Genomic DNA, 24978 nt, shown 5'->3' with positions numbered 1-24978 from the left:
TCCTTGCGGCTGGATCTCTCCACGTGATGAAATTGTGGATAGGACTGATTGCGTTTGAATAAGGAGACTGTGTGTTTTCTCTTTTTCTTTTCCCCTTCCACTGTCTGCAGCTGGGCAGAGGTGGAGTTTGCTGGGACCCAGAGAAGGCGTCCTCGGATGAGGAGCCGGGAGCTGCCTGCTAGCCCAGCCCTGTGGACCAGTGGGTGTTTCCCAAGCGAGCAATAAACTCTTCAAATTTTCTGAGTTTCCCTTTCAAGCTACTTGGCCTCTGCCCTCACATCTCTGAGAAACAGAAAGCTTTTAGCCAGATCAGCAGCTTCCGATGTGGGCCTGAGCTGATGTGACTTGCTGCGGGAGGAGACTGGCCCAGACAGTGGCTTCCCTGAGAGCCCCTAGTGAATAGCAGTGACCACCGTACTTGCCAGGCCCTGCCCTCCAGACGGGCCAGGCAGGGCAGCCGAGTGGTATGTGCTACCGACCCACAGCCTGTGGGTGTCCGAGGGCAGGATTTGGCTTTGGGCTAGTCCAGAATCCGACAACTGACATCAGACGCCAGAACTGCTAGGCTTTCTGTATTGGGGATTGAAGCAAGGGGCTTGCTACTTCTAAGCTACACCCCCAGCCCATTTAGATTTTTATGTTGAAACAGGGTGTTGATAAGTTGCTGAGGCTGGCCCTGACCCTGTGATTTTCCCGTCTCAGCCTTCCAAGTACTAGGATTATAGGCATGTGGCACTGTACCCAGCCTGGGGTGCTTTAAAAACCCCAATGCTGGGATAACAAGCGTGCACCACCACGACCGGCTTGACGCACGCTTTTAATCCCAGCATTTGGGAGGCTGAGATAGGAGGATCGCAGTTTGCAGACAGCCTCAGCTACTTAGTGAGGTTCTCAACAACTCAGTGAGACCCTGCTTCAAAACAAAGAATTAAGCCAGGTGTGGTGGCACACACTTGCAATCCCCATGCCTGGGAGGCGGAGACAGGAGGATCGTGCAGGATCGAAGCCAGTCTCGCTGGCTTAGGACCCCGTTTCAAAAATAAATAAATAAATAAATAAATAAATAAATAAATAAATAGTAAAAAATAGGTCTGGGAGTGTAGTCCGGAGGTAAAGGGTTTCCAGGAACCCCAGTACCACCACCCAGGTCTCACTGAGTTGCAGAGGGCCTCACTAAGTAGCTGAGGCTGTCTGTGAACCGCGATCCTCCTGTCTCAGCCTCCCGAATCCTGGGGTTACAAGTGTGTGCCACCACGCCTGCTCTGTAAGGAACATTTTCTGTGATGCACTGTACACGTGGGAAGGAAACTGGGCGGCTTGTCAAACCGACAGGCGGCGTGGGCACGTCCACGTGTGCAGGAGAGGTGTGCAGCCCTCTGCCTGGGAGGCCCTGCTGTGCTGGCACGGCCACACCCGGGCTGCTCCTTCAGGACGCCAGTGTAGCTGGCTCCTACAGCCTCGCCCACCCGGTGGCCACCCTCCTCCGCTCCTGCCCGTGGACAGTACTGTGACCATGAGACTAAAATGCAACACAAGCTCAGTGCAGACAACTTCAGTGATGAAACTGCAAGCCCCGTGCCTTCTGCGAGCGGCTGCTCCCTCCCTGAGGAGGCTGTGGGGAAGGAGGCCGGTGCACCCAGGCCCTAGGCTGGGGTGGTGGTGCATGCCTAATCCCAGGGCTTGGGAGGCTGTCACAGGGGGTTGCAGGTTCAAGGCCAGTCTTAGCAACTTTTCAAGGCCCTCAGCAATCTAGTGAGCCGCTGTTTCAAAACCAAAAGTAAACTGGGTGTGGTGGCACATGCCTGTAATCCCAGTACTTGGGAGGCTGAGATAGGAGGATCGAGGCCAATCTGCTCAATTTAGTGAGGCTTACGTCAATTTAGTGAGACCTTGTTTCTAAATAAAAAATAAAGTAGAAGCTGGGCTTGGCGGCCCAAGCCTGAAATCCCAGTACTTGAGATAGGAGGATCACAGATTAGTGGACAGACTCAGCAAGTAGTGAGACTGTCATCAACCTAGCATGACCCTGTTTCCAAATAAAATTAAAATAGGGCTGGGGATGTGGTTAGGAGGAAGAGTGTCCTGGGTTCAGTCCGCAGTGCCAGGGGGGTGGGGGATAGGGCTGAGCGTATAGCTCGGAGGTAGAGTGTCCTGGGTTCAGTCCCTAGCACTGGAAAAGAAAAAGTGACCCAAGGGCTTGGGTCTCGGGTGCTTGGGTGCACGGAAGGACTGGCAGAAGTGGAGGGCCGCCCGTCAGGCCTCTGGGACCCAGGACACTCTTGGGTGGAGAGGAGGACCCTGGGGAGGGGTCTTCAGAGGGGGAGGTGGGAAGCCCCTGCAACCTCCCTGCAGGGCCCTGGGCTCCCTGCGCTTGGCCCTGGCACACCGGCTCCTCGGGCTGGCTGCCCGCCAAGCTTACCAGGGCACACAGGCTCCCCAGTGTTGAGAATTGGCCTCGCGTGTCTTCAGGGTTGGGGAGGGAAGCCTTCAGACGGAGGGGGCAGGTTGAAGGAGCAAGATCCCTGCTCTCCCTCCTCCGCCGGGTGCCTGTGAGGATGGGCTCACTGGCAGGGGACAAGGACCCCAGAAGCCTCCCCAGCCCTCTGCGGGGTAGTGGGTTTGCCAGTCCTGGAAGGTGGCGAACCTGGCTGCCTTTTGAGGACTGGCGGCCCCAGCTAGCGCTTCCCAGGGGTCCCTGGGAGGGTCCTGCCCCTTCCTCCTCCGGGCCAGGCTCCACCCAGGCCCAGCCTTTCTCTGGGACTGCGGAAGCAGCCAGGGTGGGGACGCAGGTCTCCCGGAGGGTCTAGATACAAGGCCCGGATAAGCCCTCCGGAGGGAGCTTCCTCTCAGGCCGTCTGGCTTCGCAGCGCAGAGCTCAGCAGGGCCATCTGCTCTCCGGAGTCCCTGAGGGTCAGCGCCCAGCTCTCCAAGGCATGTCCACTGAAGCATGGGTCCTCCGCCCTGCAGGGCCACGGGGCGACCCTGTGCTCCCCCGGCGTGAAGGGCGGGGAGCAGAGGCCAGCGGGAAGATGGCCAAGGGTGGACCCCGAGAGCTGGACTCGGACAGTAGTCACGGGGTGGGTTGGGGTGGGGGCTGTCTCTCTTCAGGCCTCAGCACCCCCCCAACATTGAACCCAGGGACCTTTCCACTCTGAGTTACACCCCCAGCCCTATTTTATTTATTTATTTTTGTGGTACTACGGATGGAACCCAGGGGCGTTCTACTTCCCAACTACATTATTCCAGTCGATTTGATCTGGAAACACGGCCTAGCTAAACTGCTGAGGCTGGGCTCGAATCTGAGATCCTCCCGTCTCAGCCTCCCAAGCGCTGGGATTACAGGCGTGCGCCACTGAGCCCAGTCCAGGTTTCCCAATTTGTAAGGGAAAAAACGGGAGCAGGAGCAGGGCGCTCCGGGACCTGCGGCCCAGGCCTGGGGAGCAGGTCCCCGGCCCCCCAGAAGCTACAGCCCGCAGCGGTCTGGCGGCAGGGGCCGCGGCCGCCCGGGGCTGGAGCCCGCCCCTCCTCCGGGCCGCCCGCCCCGCGGACCCGAGCCAGCGCGCCGGGCCTCCGGGCGGACTCCGCGGCCGGCCCCGCCCCGCGCGCTCCCGCCCCGCCCGGCCCCGGGCGCGCGCCGGCCGGCGTGCTCGTCCCCGCGCCGCGGAAGCGCGCCCGCCGCCCCACGCCGCCCGCCCCGCCCGCCGCCGTGCGCGTGCGTCGTCGTGCGTGCGCGCGCCCGCGCAGAGAGGGCGCTCGGGGCCCCAGGCGGCGGCGGCGGCTCCGCGCTCCTCGTCCGCGCCCCGGCCCTCGGCGAGCCCGCGCCGCCCCGGCCGCCCCGCGCCGCCACCATGCCGGCCGTGTCCAAGGGGGACGGGATGCGCGGCCTGGCGGTCTTCATCTCCGACATCCGCAACTGTGAGTGCCCGCGCTCGGGGCGGAGGGCCGGGGTCCGCGCGGGGCGCTGCCGGGGTGGCCTGGGGCCGGGGCCGGGCGCGGGCCGGGGGCGCGGAGCCGGCGGGGCGGCCCGGGCGCAGGTGTGGCGCTGGAGCGGGCCTGGCGGGGGCAGGTGGGGTGCGGGTGAGGTCGGGGGTCGTGGTCGGGGCGCAGGCCGGGTGCAGATCTGGTCCGAGGGTGGGGGCGGGCAGGGGTCTGGGTGGGGGTCCGAGGGTGCAGACGGGCGGTGGGCAGGGGTCTGGGTGGGGGTCCGAGGGTGGGGGTGGTCAGGAGTCTGGGGTGGGGGTCCGAGGGTGCAGACGGGCGGTGGGCAGGGGTCTGGGTGGGGGTCCGAGGGTGCAGACGGGCGGTGGGCAGGGGTCTGGCGGGGTTGCGGGGCGAGGGTCTGGCGTGCAGATCTAGCAGTGGGGGGTGAGCAGGGTTGCGGGTGGGGGGTGTCGGGGCGTGCCTGGTGGGGGCTCAGACCGCCGTTTGGCCTGTGGGGTGTCCCGGGCCTAGCACCCGGGGTCTGTGGTTGTGCTGCGGGGTTTCCGCCGAGGCGCCCCTCCCGAGCATGATGTCATCTCGGTCTTTCTAGTAATGGAGCATTTAACCCAGCCTTTTCCAAAATAGCATGATTTCTTCTCGCTTTGAACGTGGAATCTGCAGGGTGCTACAGGCAAACGGCTTGTGACCCGGTTCTGGCGGAGCGGCTGATTAGATCTCGCCCGCTGCGATTAAAGTGACTCATTGCCCCAGGGAACCGGCTAGAGCGGGTGTGGATGCTCCAGCCACGCTGTCTCCAGGCACCGGCCCCTCGGCCAGTGTCCTCAGGGTGGAAAAAAGCCACCCAAAATGATCAGGAAGGCGGGAGTGCTGAAGACCGGGTGGGGTGGCTTCCCCTGGGGTGGACATGTAGTTATCTGACAAGTCTCCTCATTTAAGAAAATAAATGCGAGTTTTCTGTCCAGTGTATTTTTTTCCTTGTTTTCTGACAAATACTTGACTCCGTGATTTTTATCCCTTTAGGGTCAGTGTATGTTTTGAGCTAAATACTGCTGTACTAGTCCTTTTCCTTTTTTTTTTTGGAGTGGGGCACTGGAGGTTGGACATAGGGACTTTAAGCCTCCTACTTACACTCCCAGCCCTTTTTATTTTGAAACAGGGTCTCACTGAATTGTAGAAGGTCTCACTAAATTGTGGAGGCTGGCCTCAAGCCTGATATCCTCCTGTCTCAACCTCTGAAGTATTGGGATGACGGACGTGCGCCAGAGCACCCAGCTTGACCCTTCCCTGTAAACCTTCACCTCCTTAATCTGGGCAGAGGACCTCGAGGCCAGACTGGGACTGCCAGGACTCTGGAAGGGTGGAAGATGTCTGTCCCTTGCCCTACTCTGAAGGAAAGCAGGCACTCTCAGAACAGGGCTTCTACGGCTGAGGCAGCCTTCTTTTTCCTGTTCCTCTGCCATGGAGCGAAAATCCCAAGACAGTCCTCGCCTCCCAGTGTTGCACTGCTGGGATTGTTACTTGTGAAGGGACCTCTTGCCTGAAGTCCTGTGATGCGAGTCCCAGTTTTCTCCAGTGGGCTGCGCTGGGAGGGAGAAGGAGGCTGGAAACCACTTTCTCACACAATTTGCTGCTGCTTACTGGACAGCTCTGGGCAGGCCCTGCTCGGAGCAGAGGGCCTGCGGCTTGGTGAGGCAGTGCTTGTCAGCTGGGGTCAGACCCCTGTGCTCTGTGCAGCTGGCAGTGGGGCCTTGATGGCCAGTAGCCCCGGGTACCTCAGCCTTGGACCTGTAAACATCCTGAAGGGGAGAGTGGGTCTGGCCGAGAACCACTGGTGTGGTTCTAGGGAGCTTTTCGAGGAAGACCGTCTGGTCCTCCTTGGGCTGCGAGGTCTGTTCAGGCAGCCCCTTCCACCCTGCTGTAAGGTGGCCCTGCCCTCTGCGGGCCACTGCTCTCTTCCGATGGCCCCCGCACGACCAGCTCCGCAGCGGGGCCCTGTGTCTCGTGGACCACACATCCCTCCTGTGCGTCTCACTGTCGTGTTGTGATGAGCGGGCTGGAGAAGAGCTCACAGACACGGGGAGTGTGTGAGTGGAGAGCAGGCCAGGGCTGCTCAGGACTTGGCCCCTGTGCTGCGGAGAGGGGTGGCCGCTGCTCCTGTGCCTTGGTCTGGGTGCTCAGTGGCGAGAAGGGGTGTTGTGCCGGCCCAGCTGTGCAGCGAGGCCGTGCTGCCCCTGCCGGCCTGGGCCGCCCTGCCAGTGGCTGCGCCCGGTCGCGGGGTGGATGGAGCTGCAGTGACGAGGGTCTGTCTCCAGGCTAAGGGCAGGGTCTGTCTCCAGGCTAAGGGCAGCTCCTTTGCAGCTCTTCTGGTGGGGGCCCAGCCTCCCGGCACAGCTGGGTGCCTGGGTCATGCCACGCGCCTGCAGCTCCCGTGGCCCAGGAAGCAAGCTCACTTAGCGCTTCATAAAACCACCTCCCTCTTTCCTGACTGCCTTCCGTCAGGGCCAGTGCCTGTGCTAACGTGAGTTCAGTGTGTGGGAGTTAGTAAACTGGTTTCTCCCTCTTATTTTATTTTTTTGTGGTATTGGCGATTGAACCAAGAGGTACTCTTTCTGAGCTACAACCCCAGTCCTATTTTATATATATTTTTTTGTGGTACTGAGGATGGAATCCAGGGGCATTCTACCTTCGAGCTACATCCCCAGTCCAATTTTTTTGGTTTGTTTGTTTGTTTATTTATTTATTTATTTATTTTTGCGGTACTGAGGATGGAACCCAGGGGATTCTACCTCTGAGCTACACCCCCTGCCCTGTTTTTTATTCTTTATTTTGAAACAGGGTCTTACTAAGTTGTGGAGGACCTCACTAAGGCTGTCTGTGAACCACGATCCACTGGTCTCAGTCTCCCAAATGGGATTACAAGCATGGACCACCATGCCTGGCTCGTCTTTTTATTTTTTATTTATTTATTTATTTTTTATTTTTTTGGTGGTACTGGGGTTCCTGGAAGCCCTTCTTCCTCTGGTATACACTCCCACGGGCTACACTCCCAGACCTATTTTTTTAACATTTTTATGTGGAAACAGAGTCTCTTAAGCCAGCGAGGCTGGCTCTGAACCAGCGCGATCCTCCTGTCTTTGCCTCCCAAGCACGGGGATTACAAGCGTGCGCCACCACGCCCGGCTGTCTTTTTATTTTTGAAACAGGGTCTCACTTAGCGAGGCAAAGGCTAAGTAGCTGAAGCTGTCTGGGAACAGTGGTCCTCCTGTCTCTGCCTCCTGAATGCTGGGATTACAAGCCTGCGCCACCCAACCCAGCTCCTATTTATTTTTTAGTTTGAAACACAAATTTCAACAAGTTGTGGAGAGCCTCTGTAGGCCGCTGAGCTGACCATGAACCTTTTCTTGTGTGTGTGGTACTGGGGATTGAGTCCAGGTGCAGTCTGCCTCTGAGCTATACCCCCAGCCATACTTTTTTTTGTGGTACTGGAGACGGAACCCAGAGGCCTTCTACCTCTGGGCTACACTCCTAGACTTATTTTATATTTTATTTGGAACAGGGTCTCACTAAGTTGTTGAGAGTGTCACTAAGTAGCTGAGGCTGGCTTTGAACCTGCATGATCTTCCTGTCTTATCCTCCCAAGTACTGATATTCCAAGCCTGTGCTACCACACCCAGCTTGACAGTGAACCTTTGATCTTCCTGTCTCAGTGGTTTTCTCTTTTTGACGTGTGTGTGTGTGTGTGTGTGTGTGTGTGTGTGTGTGTGTGTGCTGGGGTTGAATCCGGGGTGCCACCTCTGACTTGACGTGTGTGTGTGTGTGTGTGTGTGTGTGTGTTGCTGGGGGTTGAATCCGGAGTGCCATCTCTGACCTGCACCGCCAGGCCTTTTTTATTGTTTTTATTTTCAGACAGGGTCTTTCTAAGTGACTTCCTGTTAGTCTCCAACCTTCGGTCCTTCTGTCTCAGCCTCCAAGAGTCCTGAGGTTACAGGCGTGTGCTGTCATGACCAGCTGAATAGTTCTTCATTTTGAAATGATTATGGATTCCCAGGAAGCTGCACACAGATGGGAGGTCCCTGGTCTACTTCGTCCCGCCTTTACTGAGGTGGACGTCTTGCATAATGGCAGGAGATTTTCAACATGGGGAAGCTGACATTGGTGCAACCACTGCGCTATTTATTTATTTATTTGTTTGTTTGTTTGTTTGTTTTGCGGTACTAGGGATGGAACCCAGGGACATTCTACCTCCAGGCTACACCCCCAGCCCTATTTTTTTAGTCTTTTTATCTTTGAAACAGAAGGGCCTCACTTTAGTAGCTGAGGCTGTCTGTGGACCGCGATCCTCCTGTCTCTGCCTCCAGAATGCTGGGATTACAAGTGTGCGCCACCACACCTGCCTTTAGTGTTTTTTTTTTTTTTGCGGTACTGGGGATGGAACCCATGGGCGTTCTACTTCCAAATTACATCCCAGTGCTGTTTTTATATTTTGAAATAGGGTCTCAATGGTTGCAAAGGGCCTCACTGAGTAGCCGAGGCTGTTCATGAACTGCGGTCCTCCAGTCTCAGCCTCCCGAATGCCGGGATTACGAGTGTGCGCCACCACACCCGGCCCCCTAGATTTCATTAGTTTTTTTTTTTTTTTTTTTTTTTTGGTGGTACTGGGGTTCCTGGAAGCCCTTCTACCTCCGGGCTACACTCCCAGACCTATTTTTACATTTTTATTTGGAAACAGGGTCTCCTAAGCCAGCGCGCGCGGCTGGCTTTGAACCTGCGCGATCCTCCTGTCTCTGCCTCCCAAGCGCGGGGATTATAAGCGTGCGCCACCACGCCCGGCGATTTCATTAGTTTTATATGCGTGCACGTGTGTGAGACCTAGTGGTTCTGTGTGGTTTTAGCATGTGTAGTGTGTGACTTCCACCCCGGTGGGGATACAGGACGTTTAATCACTACAAACCTCATTCCTACCAGCTCTGTAGCCACACCTACCGCCCCTGCCTGGCAACCACTAATCTGTTTTCTAACTCTATAATTTTGTGATCTCGAGGATGTATAATATATGGTGTGTGTGTGTGTGTAGTTTTGGGGATTGAACCCAGGGACATCTTGCCTCTGAGCTATACCCCTGGCCCTTTTTAATTTTTATTTTTTTGGTGCCGGGGACGGAACCCAGCCGCACTGTACCTCTGAGCTACACCCCCAGTCCTATTTTTTAGTCTTTTTTAAAAAATGTTTGAAACAGGGTCTCACTGAGTTGCAAAGTGCCTCTCTAAGTCGCTGAGGCTGTCCATAATCCAGTCTCTGCCTCCCAAATGCTGGGATTCCAAGTGCGTGGCACCACATCTGACTTTATTTAAGAACAGGGTCTTGGGTGGGCGCAGTGGCCCCGAGACCAGCAGGGCAGCGTGCTGCTTTGCTGACAGTGCCGTTGGTAAGTTGGGTTGCAGAGAGCCCGCTCCACCCTGCAGTGCTCTCACCGGGCAGTGGGTCATTGGATGTAACCACATCACGAGGCGGGGCACCCAGGGGCGGCACTGCTGCGCGTGTCAGATGAGCGCCAGGACTGCGCGGAGGGGGCAGAGGGAGAAGTGATAGGTCTCTACTGCCAGGTGGTCACCTTGCCACGGGCGGGGAATGACAGAAGTCACCATTTGCGCCCGTGTTTGTGAGCTGGGCTGTTCAGCCGGGTTTAGATGCTGCCACTGGGGTTGAGGGCTTTCTAACGCTCCAGGGCCCGACAGCGGGAGCCGAGTGTCCGGCTCCTGAGGAGGCGGGCCCTGGCCGCCGGAGCAGGTGCCCTGGCCGCCGGAGCGGGTGCCCTGGCCGGGTCGCTGCTCGTGCTCCCAGCCTCGCGTGGCCTTCTGCTGCTGGCCGCTCAAGTTGGACGTCCCTTTGAATTGTACTTTATCATGACTAAAGTCTGAAAAATTATTTTGAGTTCATAAAATTCCAGTTGTGATTAGTCATAATTTGGACATGGAGAAATAGAACATAAAATTCAGATTCTGTCTAAACTTCAAGGTAAAAATTAATCATGAAGTTAGTGTTTGATTCTCCTGTAGAGTGGTCAAGACAGGGTCAGACCTTGTCATCTGTTGCGGTTTCCAGAGAACCTTGAGAGTTAAAGGTCCACTTGTCTTTCCTGTTTAAAAGTGCTGACTGTTTAAGAAGAACGCTCTTCTTGCTTATTTTCTTTTGCGCTCTTCTGCATAATTCATAGTCCCTAGAAGCCGATTTGGGAAGTGTTTGGCGTGGGGGAGCAGCAGCGAGGAGGAAGCTTTGGCTGCAGGCGGGCTCCTCGCCGTCCCGGCTGTGGCTTCCTGGAAGCGCCCCACGGGCCTGCTGGCTTTTCTTGGCTCCTCTGAAGGATGAGGCCACTGTTTCCTCATGGATATGGCAGGCCTTAGCATCGCGTCTTCCTTTTAGAATCGTTTTCACTCAGCTGGGTAGGATGGCCTTGCCTGTGACCCCAGTACTTGGGAGGCCGAGACAGGAGGCTCACAGGTTTGAGGATAGCCTTTGCATTTTAGCAAGACTTTCAGCAATTTGGCAAACACCTGTTTCAAAATAAAAAATCAAAAGGGCCGGGGATGTAGCTCGGAAGGTACAATACTTCTGGGTTCAGTCCCCAGTACTGAAGACAGCAGAAAAGGAAAGGGTTTTCACTCTACTGCTCTTGGCGACCGTGTCCGTCAGGGTTTTATAGTCACAGTTCTTGGAAGGCTGTCTTTGTGGGATTAAATGGCATTTCCTTGGATCTTAAAAGAATTTGGATGAGTCAGACCAGAGGAGAAGATTCGAGTCCAGTGTAGAAAGCGATGTCCTGGGAGATCCCTGCACTGAGGTGAGTAGGTAGGTCCCTGAGAGGGACGGGCTGGGGCTTCCAAGCCTCGCCTGGCTGCTTTGTGGTTCTTGAGCCTGGGCCAGCTTCCCTAGGTTCATATTTCAGAATTTATAGCCGGGCGTGGTGATGCACGCTTATAATCCCAGCATTTGGTAGGCTGAGACAGGAGGATGACAGGTTCGAGGATACCTCAGCTACTTAGTGAGGCCCTCTGCAACTCAATGAGACCCTGTTTCAAAATAAAGAATAAAAAATAGAGCTGGGGGTGTAGCTCGGAGGTAGAGTGCCCCTGGGTTCCATCCCCAGTACCAAAAAACAAAACCAACCCCCCAAAAAACAAAACATTTCAGAATTTGTAAGGTTCTAAAGCCAAGAGTGTCTTGTATGTCTGTGCTCACTTTGGCCAGAATGCTGTGTCCACAGGAGGCTGCTGGGCGCGCCTGGTGGTGCTGGAGCCTGCAGGTAGACTGCATGTAGGACATTGCCCTGCCTGGTGGGCAGGTACCACCGATGCGTGCAAACCACTGGCTGGCTCCGAGCGCCTCAGCAGTTCTCAGCTCTGCAGACCTGGCCTCTGGAATGTTTTGGACGGAGGTTGCTTGGTCTGGGCCCTTCTGAAAGGCCTGCGGTGCTCAGAGTGGTGGATCAGGACCACATCTGTGCTGCCAAGGAAGCCCAGCAGTAGGCTGAGGGCTCAGGCATCTGCTCTCCACCTCTCGCGCTCTGGACTGCGTGGGGATGGACGCTGGGATGGACAGCTGGGCCCGTACCTGATGGCATTCTCTCCCGACGGCTCCTAGGGGAAGGGAAGGGAAACACTGCAGGCCTCGGAGCGGTGTGGTCCGCGGACCGCCTCCAGCCACCCCGAGAGCTTTGTGCCTGGGTGTGGCCGTGTTGAGCGTCTTGTTCTGTTAGGTGCGTGGTGCAGCCCATGCCCAGTGTGAGAAGGCGACTGCTGAACACGTGGGGATTGCCCCTTCCCACCCTCGCCCTCAGTGGGCAGAGCCTGGCCTGATGTCAACATCAGGGCTTGATGCTGAAATTAAACATGTGAGCCGGGCGTGGTGGGCACGCTTGTAATCCCAGCATTGGGAGGCCGAGACAGGAGGATCCAGCAGGTTGGAAGCCAGCCTCAGCTACTTAGTGAGGCTCTCAGCAACTTAGTGAGACCTTGTTTCCAAATAAAGTATAAAATAGGTTGGGGGTATAGCCCGGAGGTAGAAAAGCCCCTGGGCACCACCCCCATACCACCAAAAAAAAAAAAAAAAAAAAGAAAAAAAAAAAGAAACAGGAGAGAGTTAGAAATTTGGGTGGCAAGCTCAACGTGGTGGTGCATGCGTGTAATCCAGCATTTGGGAGGATGAGACAGGAGGATCGTGGTTTGAGTACAGCCTCAACTACTTAGGCCCTTTGGGTGGCTTCTTTAGGTTTTCAGTGATGTATGAACTGGACATTTTTACTTACTTACCATAAGTTAAATACAAATCACGCATTAAAAAAAACAGATTGAATGGCACTTAAAAACAAGTGAAGCTGAGCGTGGTGATGCGTGATGGTGATCCCAGTACTTGGGAGGCTGAGACAGGAGGATCTGGTTAGCCGCCAGCCTCAGCTACTTAGGCTGTCTACAACTTAGTGAGACCCCGTTTCAAAATAAAGAATACAAAATCGCCTGGGGATGTGGTTGGGAGGTAGAATACCCCTGGGCTTAAGCTCCAGCACCACAAACAAGCAAACACCAAGTGAGCCAGATGTGTGGCACGTGCCTCTCATCCTGGTACTTGGGGGTGGAGACAGGAGGGCCTTAGGTTTGCGGACTGCCTCAGCAATTTAGCAAGACCCTTAGCAACTTAGACACTGTTTCAGAATACAAAAGAAAAAGGCTGGGGGTGTAGCTGGAAGGGCAGGAATGTGCTTCCGCCCCATTCTCAGTACCACCACCACCACCACCACCACATCCACGGTCCCCACAGCACTTAGGTCATAAGCCACATTTACTGTTTCTAGCGCTATTTACCTTCTTCAGAGCCTTCCCGCTGGGAACAGAAGCCACAAGGCTGCAGTCCCGAAGGGCAGGGCTGTGTGCGGTCATCGCGGTGGGGCCACCGAGACCCGGCGCGGGGATTGACTGCCGCAAGCTCTGGAGCCAGCCGCGTGCCTCAGATGAGTGGGCCACGGAGCCGTGGATGTACACGCAGTGGGACTCTTCTCAGCCGCGGAGCACGGAATTATGTCATTTGCGGGAAATGGATGCAGCTGGAGAGTATGGTTCTAAATGAGTTTAGACAGTCGCAAAAGGTGAGAGTGCAGCTGAAGCTAGGGAGGAATCGGGCACAGGAGGCCCGGCAGGGGAGGCAGCGCAGGGGGGCGCGGGGACCCAGCCGAGGGAGGTGGTCTGAGGAGGGAAGGGCAGTGAACGCCGCCGATGTAGGAACCCAGACTTGCCGAAGCCGTGGCCGGGGAGGGGCTGGGGAGGGCCCGGCGAGTGCAGTGCACGATGCCTGTCCCCGGCGGACCAGGGTGCAGGACTGCAGGCAAACCCACGCAGATTAGCTGCTGGCGGGAGGGCGGGCAGCAGCCCTGCTCTGCACGGTGCCTGGAGCACAGTGGGGGCCTCCGCGCTGGCCCCGGAGCTGGGTGGCTGGACGCCTGTGGACCGCAGCGCTCCTGGTCCTCAGGCCTCTTCCTGCGGCTTGCTAGAGAGGAGAGCAGGGCCCACTCCGAGCGCTGACTAGAGCTGGAAGCGGGCCAGAAGGGCTTGTTTGGTGCTTGTCGGGGAGCACAGGTGCAGGGTGGACCTGCGGTGCGGGTGCTGCCGGGTTTCCAGAGGGGCAGTGAGGTGCCGCAGGCGCCCCGTGCTCTGGGCACAGGCGTGTCCTCAGCCCTGCACCTCCCTCTCCCGCTGGCCTGGGTGCTGTGGCGTGGGGGCTGTCTTTCTGCGAGAAGTCTGGGCTGGATCCTAGCTTGCCCTGCCTTCCCTCTCACCTGTGCAAATGGCAGCCCGGAGCCTTCACTCTAAAACTGGTGCGAACTTAAGTGTGCTTGGCATGGCGGTGGCTCTGCACCCACCTCTCCTTGAACTCAAGACGCTGCCCATCTGCCTTTCTCCCACTGGCCTGAGGTTTGCTTGGCGCCTGTCTACGGGACGGTTCAAGTGTGGAGCCAGCCCATAGGGCGGCGCTTGACTGTGGCCCCAGGGACTGGAGAGGCCGAGGCAGGAGGGTCACGAGTTCAGGGGCAGCCTGGGCAGCTTAGCCCAGTAACAAATGAAGAGGGTGGGAATGTGCTCGGTGGTAGAACGCTCCTGGGTTCAGTCCCCAGAACTACTAAGAAAAAGAGTGTTGGCTTGCCTGGTCCTGTTCTGTGCTGCGGGTGCCCTGCTTACTCCTGAAATCCCTGAGGCTGGCCCTGCAGGTGTGGGGGATTAGCTACTCAGCATATCCTAAGCACTCTGAGCTCCCTGGGGCAGGCTGCCTGGGCTCAGGCTTGGCCCTCCACCTGTGCCTGGTTGAGGTAGCAGATTTCCATCAGCCTCAGAATCAGGGAGAAAGCGCTGATTGGCGTTGGACAGTTCTTTAAGAGGCCAAGGGAAAATGTACCTGTGAGCATTTTTTGTGTGTGCTACTGGGAATTCAACCCAGAGGTGTCCTATCTCTGAGCTACACCCCTAGGCTGATTTTATTTCTTATTTGGAAACGGGGTCTCGCTAGGTTAATGAGAGTCTTACAACTTGCTGAGGCTGTCCTTGAACTTGCGATCCTCCTGTCTTTCCAAGTACTAGGATTGCAAGGTGCGCCACCACGCTCGGCTCTAAGCACTCTTGATTGCATGTATCGCCATGGAAAATACGGTTCCGTAGCTTCGTCTGTCACGTTCAGGACAGCCAGGCAGAAGCTTACTTTGAACCCCACTGTGCTGATAAGAGCCAAAGCCTCTTTGATGGTAGCTGAGCTGGGTTGTGCAGGCCAGGCCTTCCAACAGAGCTCTCCCCATTGTTACTTTAAGTTAACTTTTACCTCCCATTCAGTTAATTCTCTATTTTAACTTTTGTTGTCTTATTTATTTACATAGTGGTACTGGAGACTGAACCCAGGGGCTTTCTGCCTCTGAACAGCACCCCCCAGCCCTTTTTATTTTGTTTTGAAATAGGGTCTTGCTAGGTTGCCGAGTTTTTCAGGTTTTTCTAGGTTGATGAGGCTGCACTCCTCCTGTTTCAGGTTCCCAAGTACTGGGATTACAGGCGGTGCCACCATGCCTGGCCTGTTGTTAATTTTGAAGCAGGGTCACACTAAGGTGTAGCGGGCCTTACTAAGTTCCTGAGGCTGGCTGTGAACTCGTCGTCCTCCTGTCTCAGCCTCCCAAGTACTGGATTACGAGTGTGTGCCATTATGCCTGGCTTTATTTTTACCTTGAGACTGGGCCTTACTAGATCGTGGAGTCTCACTAAGTTGCTGAGACTGTCTTCACATCTGTGGTCCTCCTGTCCCACTACTTGCTGAGACTGTCCTTGAACCTGCAATCTTGTCTCAAACTCCCAAGTACTGGGATTACAGACATGCATCACCATGCCCAGCTCCTGTTTATCTTTATTTTTATTTATTTTTTGTGGTACTGGGGATGGAGCCCAGGGGCTTTCTACCTGTGGGCTACACCACCAGCCCTATGTTATACTTTATTTGGAAGCGGGGCCTCACTCAGTGGCTGAGGCTGGCTTTGAACCTGCGCGATCCTCCTGTCTCAGCCTCCCAAGCGCAGGGATTGCAAGCGTGCGCCACCACGCCCACTCAGCCCTGTTTTTTAAAATTTTTATTTTGAAGTAGGATCTCGCTAGGTTGTTGAGAGTCTCACGACTTGCTGAGACTGTCATTGAACCAGCGCTTCTCCTGTCTCAGGCTCCCAAGTCCTGGGATTACAGGTAGGCACCAACATGCCCTGCTGTTTTCTGTTTGGAAAGGGTCACACTAAGTTGTGGAGAGCCTCGTTAAGTAGCTGAGACTGGCCCTGAAACTGCTCCTCCTGTCTCAGCCTCCCAAGTGCTGGGATGACAAGTGTCACCAGGCCTGGTATACTTTTTTTTTTTTTCTTCTGGGGATGGAACCCAGGGGCATTCTGCCTCCGAGCTACATTCCCAGCCCTGTTTTTTAGTGTTTTTATTTATTTATTTATTGTTATTTATTATTATTATTATTATTATTATTATTATTATTATTATTTTTGCGGTACTGGGAATGGAACCCAGGAGCATTCTACCTCCGAGCTACACCCTCAGCCCTACTTTTTATTCTTTATTTTGAAACAGGGTCTCACAGAGTTCCAAAGGGCCTCACTTAGTAGTAGCTGAAGCTGGTCTCCAACCAAGATCCTCCCGTCTCGGCCTCCCAAATGCTGGGATTACAAGTGTGCGCCACCATGCTTGGCTCCCAGCCTTACTTTATTTTTATTTTGAAACAAGGACTTATTAGGTTGATAAGAGTCTGAGTACTTGCTGAGGTTGTCCTCGAACCTGTGGTTCTCCTGTGAACCTCGTCTTACCTCCAAGTACTGGGATTACAAGCATGCGCCACCACGCCCAGCTGTCTCCTTTATCTTGAGAACATGACAGACAAAACAAGTGAGGGAAACACGTATGTGCACAAGCTTGTGTCCACACGTGTCTGTCACGGAGACAAATGAAGCAGGAGAGCACTGGCGCGAGGGGTTTGCGCCTTCTGAAGGTGGTCGGAGGTGGCTGGGATGAGACGTGGGGACACAGGCCGGAGCCAGGGGTGAGCAGAGCTGAGGCCCGTCCTGTGTGACCTCCGGGGCTCCTCGGAGGCTTGAGCACAGGAGGGACCCGATCCACACTATTTTTGCTTGTTTTTTGTGGTAATGGCCATTGAAGCCAGGGCATTCTGCCTCCAAGCTATACCCCCAGCTCAATATTATCTCTTATTTGGAAACAGGATCTTGGCATGTTGCCGAGAGCCTGGCTGAGTTGCTGAGGCTGGCTGCGAACCTGCGATCCTCCTGTCTCAGCCTCCCAAGTACTGGAGTCAACAGGCGTGCACCACCACGCCTGGTAAACCCGAGGCTTTTGTCTTGCTTTGTGAGCTCATTTTATAGAAAGACTAAACGTCTGTTGGGTTATTTATTTACCTTGTGTGGTGCTGGAGATTGAGACCGATTTCTTTGATTTGAAAACTGGGTCCTGCTGAGTTGCCGAGGCTGGCTTTTAACCTGCATCCTCCCTTTTGTGTCACTTCTAAGTACTGGGGTTACAGCGTGCACTCAGCGGAACTCTTGGTTTACACCAAGTTTTTTTTTTTTTTTTTCCCCAGTGCTGGGTGTGGAACCCAGGGGCATTCTACCTCTGAGCTACACCCCCAGCCCTATTTTTCATTATTTTGAGACAGGGTCTCATTAAGTTGTAGAGGGCCTCATTAAGTAGCTGAGGATGTCCACAAATCCGTGATCCTCCTGTCTCAGTCTCCCAAGTACTGGGATTACAAGCGTGCGCCAGCCACCACACCCAGCTCTAGACCACGTTTTATTTATTTATTTATTTATTTATTTATTTATTTATTTAATTTTTGTGGTATTGAAGATTGAATCCAGGGGCATTCTACCTCTGAGTTATGCCCCCTCCCAAGTACTGGGATTACAAATGTGTGCCACCACACCTAGCTTGTACATTTTATTTCTTATTTATTTTTATCATTATACATTTTAAAGTCTTAAGGTTCAATAGTATGGTGTTTCTTTTTTGGTGGGGGCACATGAATGGAACCCATGGGCCTTCTACCTCTGAGCTACACTCCCAGACCTATTTTATCTTTTATTTGGAAACAGGGTCTCACTAAGTTGCTGAGAGCCTCAGTAAGTAGCTGAGGCTGGTTTTGAACCTGTGCGATCCTCCTGTCTCAGCCTCCCAAGCACGGGGATTACAAGTGTGTGCCACCACGCCCGGTAGTAGTTTGGTATTTTATAATAACCTGTCTTAGTCTCCTGTACTATTTATTATTGGAATTCAGGCGATTCCCAGCATACCAGTACTGTCTGTGATTAGTTCAACATGCAAAAAGAACCGTGTAACCAGCAGGTTTCCTGAGGAACGGCCGGGCCAGCGTGCTGGAGTTCAGGGGTTCTGAGTCTCTCTGCTGAGCACATGTCTTGTGACTGGATTCACTGAGTGCAGATCGCAGCTTGCTTGTGGCCAGCGGTTGTGGCCAGTCTAGGTTACTTATTAGCCACCAGCGCTCCCAAGTCCAGGTAGGAATTATCCTGGATTTCAGTTAGCGTCAGAGGAGGAGGCTCGGATCAGACTCCCCAGATCAGACTGTCTGGTGGACTTGCTGCTGCAGGCCTGTTACTGTTCGTTCTTTCTTTCTTTCTTTCTTTCTTTCTTTCTTTCTTTCTTTCTTTCAATTAGTGATTGAACCCAGAGGCACTCTAACTTTGAGATACACCCTCAATCCTGTTTTATTTTAATTTGGAAACAGGGTCTTGCTAAGTCACTGAGGCTGTCCTCAAACCTGCAGATCCTCCTGTCTCAGCCTCCCAAGTACTGGGATTACAGGCATCCACCACCATGCCTGGCTATCCCATAGCTCATTTTTATCTTTTGTTTTGAAACCGGGTCTCACTAAGTTAGAGTCTCCTTACATTTTGGAGGCTGTCCTTGAACCTGTGAGGCTCTCCTGTCTCAGCCTCCCAAGTACTGGATTACCAGCGTGGGCCACCACGCCCAGTTTAAGATTGATTTCTGGAGTTGGTAGGTCAGCGGCCCCTGTCCTTGCCCTCAAGCTCAGGTCAGGAGTGTTAAGGTTTCTGGCAGATGTGTGTCCTGCAGGGTGAGGCCCTCTGCTTCCGGGTGGAAGCACAGCTGTAGGAGCGTCACCGGGTGGGCTGGGAGCCATGCCGCTGTGCGGAAGGTAAGGGGCGTGGCGGCTGGCCCACGCAGTCTGCGGGCTGCCCGAGCCTCCCTCGGTCTGAACCAGCGCCACAGCGGCTCCGCTGGTAGCGGGTGGCGACAGCGCTGCCGAGCCAGGACCGCCAGGACCGCGTGTGGGCCGTGTCTGCAGCTAGTGGCCAAGCCCTGGAGTCTGGGAGTCTGGGGGCGTGTCTCCGATTTCCCCTCGGGCGGGGCCTCAGGCAGGCGCCACCATCCCCACTGCTCCTGGCAGCCAGCGGTGTTGGGCGGGCAGCGGGCCTCCCCTGCTAGCTGGGGGGCTGGGGCTCCTGGTGGAGGCTTGCATGCCCCAGGGGCTTGCGGCAGGGCTCCACCCAGCTCCTGGGCCACCTGAGGGGAGGGCGCCGGCTGGGTCGTCCTGCTGAGCTCTGCTCGCAGTAGACATTTGCAATCCTGGGTATTGAATCTAGAAACATTCCACCTCTGAGCTACACCCCAGCCCCTTGTTTCCTTTTCTGTCTTGAAACAGTCTCACTAGGTTGTTGATTCCCTTGCACTAGGTGGCTGAGGCTGGTCTTGAACCTGCAGTCCTCCTGCCTCAGCCTCCCAAGTACTGGAGTTACAGGTGTGCGCCATCACGGCCGGCTGGAGGCAGGGGACATCCAGAGTGCCCGCAGGCTGTGGCTGGGAGCGGGCGGTGAGGCCCCTGTGGAGGCGGGCAGGCACTGGGAGGGAGGGCCAGCAGGAGCCGTGGGAGCCGGCCAGGCCGCCTGGCCTGGCTCCTTTGGAGAGGTAGCTCCAGCACCGCGGTGTGGCCTGCGGGGACAGGTCTGGGAAGGGCCTCTCCACGTCACTGTCGCCCTCCTCGCCAGTGTTTCCGTCCCAATTCGTCCCCAAGTAGTCACCGGGTGCCAGGCCAGGGACGGCCCCATTGGCCGTCTCAGTGTCCACTCCTGAGGCCTGTCCTCCGTGCACTGGCTGGGCTTGCACACTGCCGCCCGTGTGAGCGCGCAGCCCGCTCCTGGCCTGGCCCATGTCCTTCTCCCAACTCTGTGTGTGTTTCGGCTGTGGCGTTTGCCCCCCCCCCCCCCCCCCCGTACTGGGGATGGAACCTGGGGGCGTTCTACCCTCTGAGCTACACTCCAGCCCTATTTTTTATTCTTTATTTATTTTTATTTTTATTTTTTGGTGGTGGTACTGGGAGTAGAACCCAGGGGCCGTCTACCTCTGGGCTACACTCCCATACCTATTTTATATTTTATTTGGAAACAGGGTCTCACCAAGTTGCTGAGAGCCTCACTCAGTAGCCAAGGCTGGCTTCAAACCTGTGAGATCCTCCTGTCTCAGCCTCCCAAGCACGGGATTCCAAGCGTGCGCCACCATGCCAGGCTTTATTATTTATTTTGAAGCAGGGTCTCACTGAGTTGCAGAGGGCCTCACTAAGTAGCCGAGGCTGGCTGTGAACCGCGATCCTCCTGCTCAGCCTCCGAATGCTGGGATTATAAGCGTGCGCCAGCCGTTGGGTTTGTTTGAGGGCCAGCTTGGTGGGTGGAAAGTCCGCGTCTCCATCTCTTGCTTGCTGTGTTTCTGTCTGGTACTGGGGATGGCACCAGGAACACTATCACTGAACTCTACCCGAAGCCCTTATTTATCTCCTAGTACTGGGGACTGAACCCAGGGGCTTTCTACCTCTGGGCTACACCCCAGCCCTGTTTTTGCTCCTTTATTTTGAAACAGAGTCTCACTAAGTTGTGGAAGGCCTCACAAAGTAGCTGAATTTTTTTTGTGTGTGTGGTACCTGGGTGTGAACCCAGGGGCATTCTATCTGTGAGCTATATCCCCATCCCAATTTTATTTTTCTGTTTTGAAACAGAATCTTGCTGAGTTGCCAAGAGTCTCACTACTTGCTGAGGCTGTCCTTGAGCTTTGATCCTCCTGTCTCAGCCTCCCAAGTATTGGGATTCCAGGCACATGTCTGGAATCTTTATTTTATGTGGTACTGGGACTTGAACTCAGGCATTCTACCTCTGATCTGCACCCCTAACCCTTTCTATGTTTTGTTTTGAAACGGTGTCACTAGGTTGCTGAGGGTCTGGCTAAAATTGCTGAGGCTGGCCTCAAACCCGTGAGGTTACTGTGTGCTACCACGCCTTGCCGCCTGGCTACCTTGAGTTTTTCTTTCTTTTTCTTGTACTTGAGATTGCACCCAGGGGCATTCTACCTCTGAGTTACACCTCCAGCACTATTTTTTTATTCTTTATTTTGAAACAGGGCCTCACTAAGTTGTGGAGGGCCTCACTAAGTAGCTGAGGCTGCCTGCGAACCCGTGCAATCCTCCTGTCTCAGCCTCCCAAATGCTGGGATTACAAGTGTGCGCCACTACTCTCGGTGTACTTTGAGTTTTTCTTTTTTCTTTTCTGCGGTACTGGGGATGGAACCCGGGACATTCTACCTCCAAGCTACACCCCCAGACCAATTTTTTTTTTTTTATTCTTTATTTTGAAACAGGGTCTCACTGAGTTGCAAAGGGCCTCACTAAGTAACTGAGGCTGGCTGCGAACCCGGATCCTCCTGTCTCAGCCTCCCAAATGCTGGGATGACAAGCGTGCACCACCATGCCTGGTTACTTTGAGTTTCTCTAATTTTTTTTTTTTTTGGGGGGGTCTGTCTGGGGATGGAACCCAGGGGCATTCCACCTCTGAGCTACACACCCTGCCCAATTTTTTATTCTTTATTTTGAAACAGGGTCTCACTGAGTTGCGAAGGGCCTCACTAAGTAGCTGAGGCTGTCCGCGAACCGCGATCCTCCGGTCTCAGTCTCCCGAATGCTGGGATTCCAAGCGTGCGCCCCCACGCCCGGCTCTCTAATGGGGTTTCTAAGTTTTTTTTTTTAGCTCGTTTTGCAATGGCTATGTAGGGATGTTCTCCAGCTTCTCGTTCTAGGCCCTGTGTGGAAGTTGACCTCAGTATTCTTCCCGTTGTGTATTTTCTTTTTCTTGTTTCTGTAGTGCTGGGGATTGTGCTCAGGGCCTTGCATGTGCTAGGCCAGCGTGTTACCACCGAGCTGCGCCCCGCGCTGCTGCGGCTTCCATGTGGACTCAGTGTGCCTGAACTGTTGGAGGCACCATGGTCCTGTCCCTGGTGGCTTGTTTGCCCAAGAACTTCCTCCGCTGTCTCTGTGCAGTAACCTAACTGGCCGCCCGGGGGTTCCCTGGCTCTGGACTTGTTGATCACCCTTTCCCCGGGTCTGTTCCTGTCCTGCTCAGCGCTGGTCCTGACAGTCTGCTCCTGAGGCCCAGGGCCTTCCAGCCATCGTCCTGGGGTCTATGGGGGCCCCTGCCCTCGGGCCCGGTGGCTGCGCTCTTCTGCACCGTCCTGGCATGGCTGAAGTCTGGGGTGGGTGGTCTGGTGAGGGAGTCGCGGCTCAGAGGCCGCCTGGCTTCCCTGTGGCCAGCCCAGAGGCACCCTCCTCACCACACTGTTCTCTCGTGGCAAGCCCTGAGCCCTAGGTTAAAACAGTATGGGCAGTGAGGCATGGTAGCGCACGCCTGAAATCCCAGTACTTGGGATTGAGGCTGAGACAGGAAGATTGCAGGTTCAAAACCAGCCACAGTAACTTAGGGAGAACCCCAGTAACTCAGTGAGGCCCTGTTTCAAAATTAGAAAATAAAAAAATAAAAGGGCTTGGGGCATAGCTTAGAAGTAGAATGCTAGAGTTCAATCCCCAGTACCACACACACAGAAACAAAGTATATATGCGCGTGGCTTGCACCTGTAATCTCAGTACTTGGGAGGCCCAGACAACGGAATGCAGGTTCAAGGCCAGCCTCAGCAACTTGGTGAGACCTTGCTTCAAGCAAGCAAACAAGCAAGCAAGCAAAACAGACTGGGGATATCCCAGTCTGTTAGAATATCCCTGGGTTCAATCTCCAGTAGCACAAAAACCAAAAACAGTACGCACTTGTGTGTGTAGTGATTATCTGTGTACATGGTTTATATGCATGTTTATGTCATAAATGTGTGTATGGGTACATGTGTGAACATGTGAGTGGGTCTTTGCATACATGTAGACACGCAGAAGTTTATGTGCATTGTGTGCACGTGCACATGCTTGAGCATGTGTGCATGACTGCACATGCATGTAGACATGTGTGCTGTGTGCACATGTACGGGCTCATATGTGAGTGTGTATATACACTTGTGTGTATGCTTGTAGACAAGTTTAGTTATATATATGGTATGTGCACGTGTATGAGTGCATTTCTGCATGTGCTCACACGTACACACATGTAGTCATGTTCATGCGCAAGCATGTGCATAAGTGCATGACAGTATGTGTATAAATGTAGATGTGTGTATATGTGCAGACATGTATACACATGTGCGCACACACAGACATGCACACACAAGCCTTCATGTGTGTACACATACACACGTGCATGTATATGCACATGCACACAGTACAATTTTATGAGTACATGTCTGCATGTGTGTATAAATGCACATGTGCTTATGTGTTCATGTGGCATGTGCACATGTACAAATGCCCACCTGCCTCTGTATGTATGTGTAGATGTGTGCATGCACATGTGTGTGTGCACATCTGCATGGCTGTGTGCATACATGTGCTTATACGCACAGGTGTGTGTAGCCAAGCATGTGATGTACTCATGTGCACGTGTGCACGTGTGTTTGTTGTAAATGGGCTTCTTGCCTCTTTCCTGCACAGACGCCGCGTAGCTTAGCTCGTTCTGCCCTGGTGCTTGGCTCCTAACTCTAAGCTGTATGTTGTTAGTTTGATTTTGTGATGCGGAGCTCTTCGGTCAGGCAAGGGAGCTGACTCCGCCTGCTGGCCTTCCCTCCCGCATCCCCGCAGCGTTCTCCTCTCCTGCTCTGGAGCAGACCCGCCTCCCGATGGCTCCGGATGGCAAGCGCCTTGGCTCAGCTCAGAGGCTCTCCCCAGCAGGCGGGTAGGCGATGGCGGCGCCCAGGCTGAGCACAAGCGCAGGCCCCTTTGAAGACACGTTAGCTCAGAGCTGCGTGCCACACGGGCACAGCTTGTGCCGAGGCCCCGGCTCCCATGAGTGCTCCGTCCACGTTCAGTCCAGCTGGTGCAGCTGCCCAGACAGTGTTCATGGCCCGTCAGCCAGATCCAAAGGCCTGCATCACTAAAGATAGTGTTTTTTAAATTATTGAATTGGAGGTTAAAGCTAGGGGTGTTCTATCCTGAGTTAGACCCTTGGCCCTTTTTGTTTTTATTTTTTGGAAACAGGGTCTTAAGCTGCATGTGGTAGCACACGCTTATAATCCCAGTACTTGGGAGGCTGAGACAGGAGGATTGCAGGTTTGAGGACATCATCAGCAACTGAGTGGGCTCTAAGAAACTTAGCGAGACCCGGTTTTCAAATAAAATAGGTCTGGGAGTGTAGCCTGGAGGTAGAAAGGCCTCCCCTAGGTTCCACCCCTTGTACCACAAAATCAGAAACAAGGTCTTGCTAGGTTGCTGAAAATAAGCTTGAACCTAAAATCCTTTTGTCTCAGCCTCCCAAGTGCTGGGATTGCAGGTGTGGACCATGGCATCTGGGTAAAAATCAGATTTAAGACAATTTTCAGAAAAAAATTGGACTTTATCCTGCTGTGCCGAACAGATTGCCCAGCACCAATGCCAGGCCTGGGCCAGCTGCTGTGGCCTGGAGAGGCCTGTAGCCGCCCAGCCGGCACACTGCAGCAGCGCTGGGGACAGCTGCAGGAGGTCCTGGGCTGGTTTGGGATCTTCTCCCAGCTGCTAGGAACCTGCTCTTCTGGCCCGACTCTTGGTGCACCTGGAGCTCAAGGGCTCCGGGAGCGCTCAGGACAGCCGCTGAGCCCGTTGGTGAGCAGGTGTGGAGTGGGGATAAGTGAGTTCTGGGAGTGTCCTGGAGGAGGGTGATGTCCTGCTGAGGAAGGCAGATAGGCCACCGGAGCCTGTGCAGTTAGGCCCTGAGGGCGGGGGCGCAGGCGGGGCCTGGCCTTGGAGTGCTGCTGAAGCCTTCTGCTTCCACCGGAAGTCCAACCCTTAACCAGGAGCGTACGTGAGAGGGCTACATTATGGTGCTCTAAGTCTTAGTGTTTTAGACAAGTCGGGCAAGGCGGCGCATGCTTGTCATCCCAGCATTGGGGAGGCTGAGACAGGAGGATCGCGGTTCATGGACAGCCTCAGCTACTTAGTGAGGCCCTTCGCAACTCAGTGAGACCCTGTTTCAAAATAAAGAATAAAAAATAGGACTGGAGCCAGGCAGGTGGTGCACACTTGTAATCCCCATGCTTGGGA

General features: G+C 54.6%; 1 protein-coding gene across 1 annotated transcript in view; it reads left to right on the top strand.

Annotated features, from left to right (window-relative positions):
• Window positions 1-3848: 3848 nt before the first annotated feature.
• The window catches only part of AP2A2 (adaptor related protein complex 2 subunit alpha 2), a gene marked incomplete at both ends in the record, with an annotated part of 62449 nt that continues 41319 nt past the window's right edge, over window positions 3849-24978 (top strand). The window contains one exon of the mRNA XM_080693934.1: window positions 3849-3915. Within this exon, the coding sequence (XP_080550060.1) occupies window positions 3849-3915 (67 nt within the window). The remainder of the gene's footprint in view (window positions 3916-24978) is intronic.

Source organism: Muscardinus avellanarius (genome assembly GCF_963383645.1).
Source record: "Muscardinus avellanarius genome assembly, chromosome: 1".
Classification (NCBI taxonomy): Eukaryota; Metazoa; Chordata; class Mammalia; order Rodentia; family Gliridae; genus Muscardinus; species Muscardinus avellanarius.
This window is presented reverse-complemented; position numbering and strand designations above follow the sequence as displayed.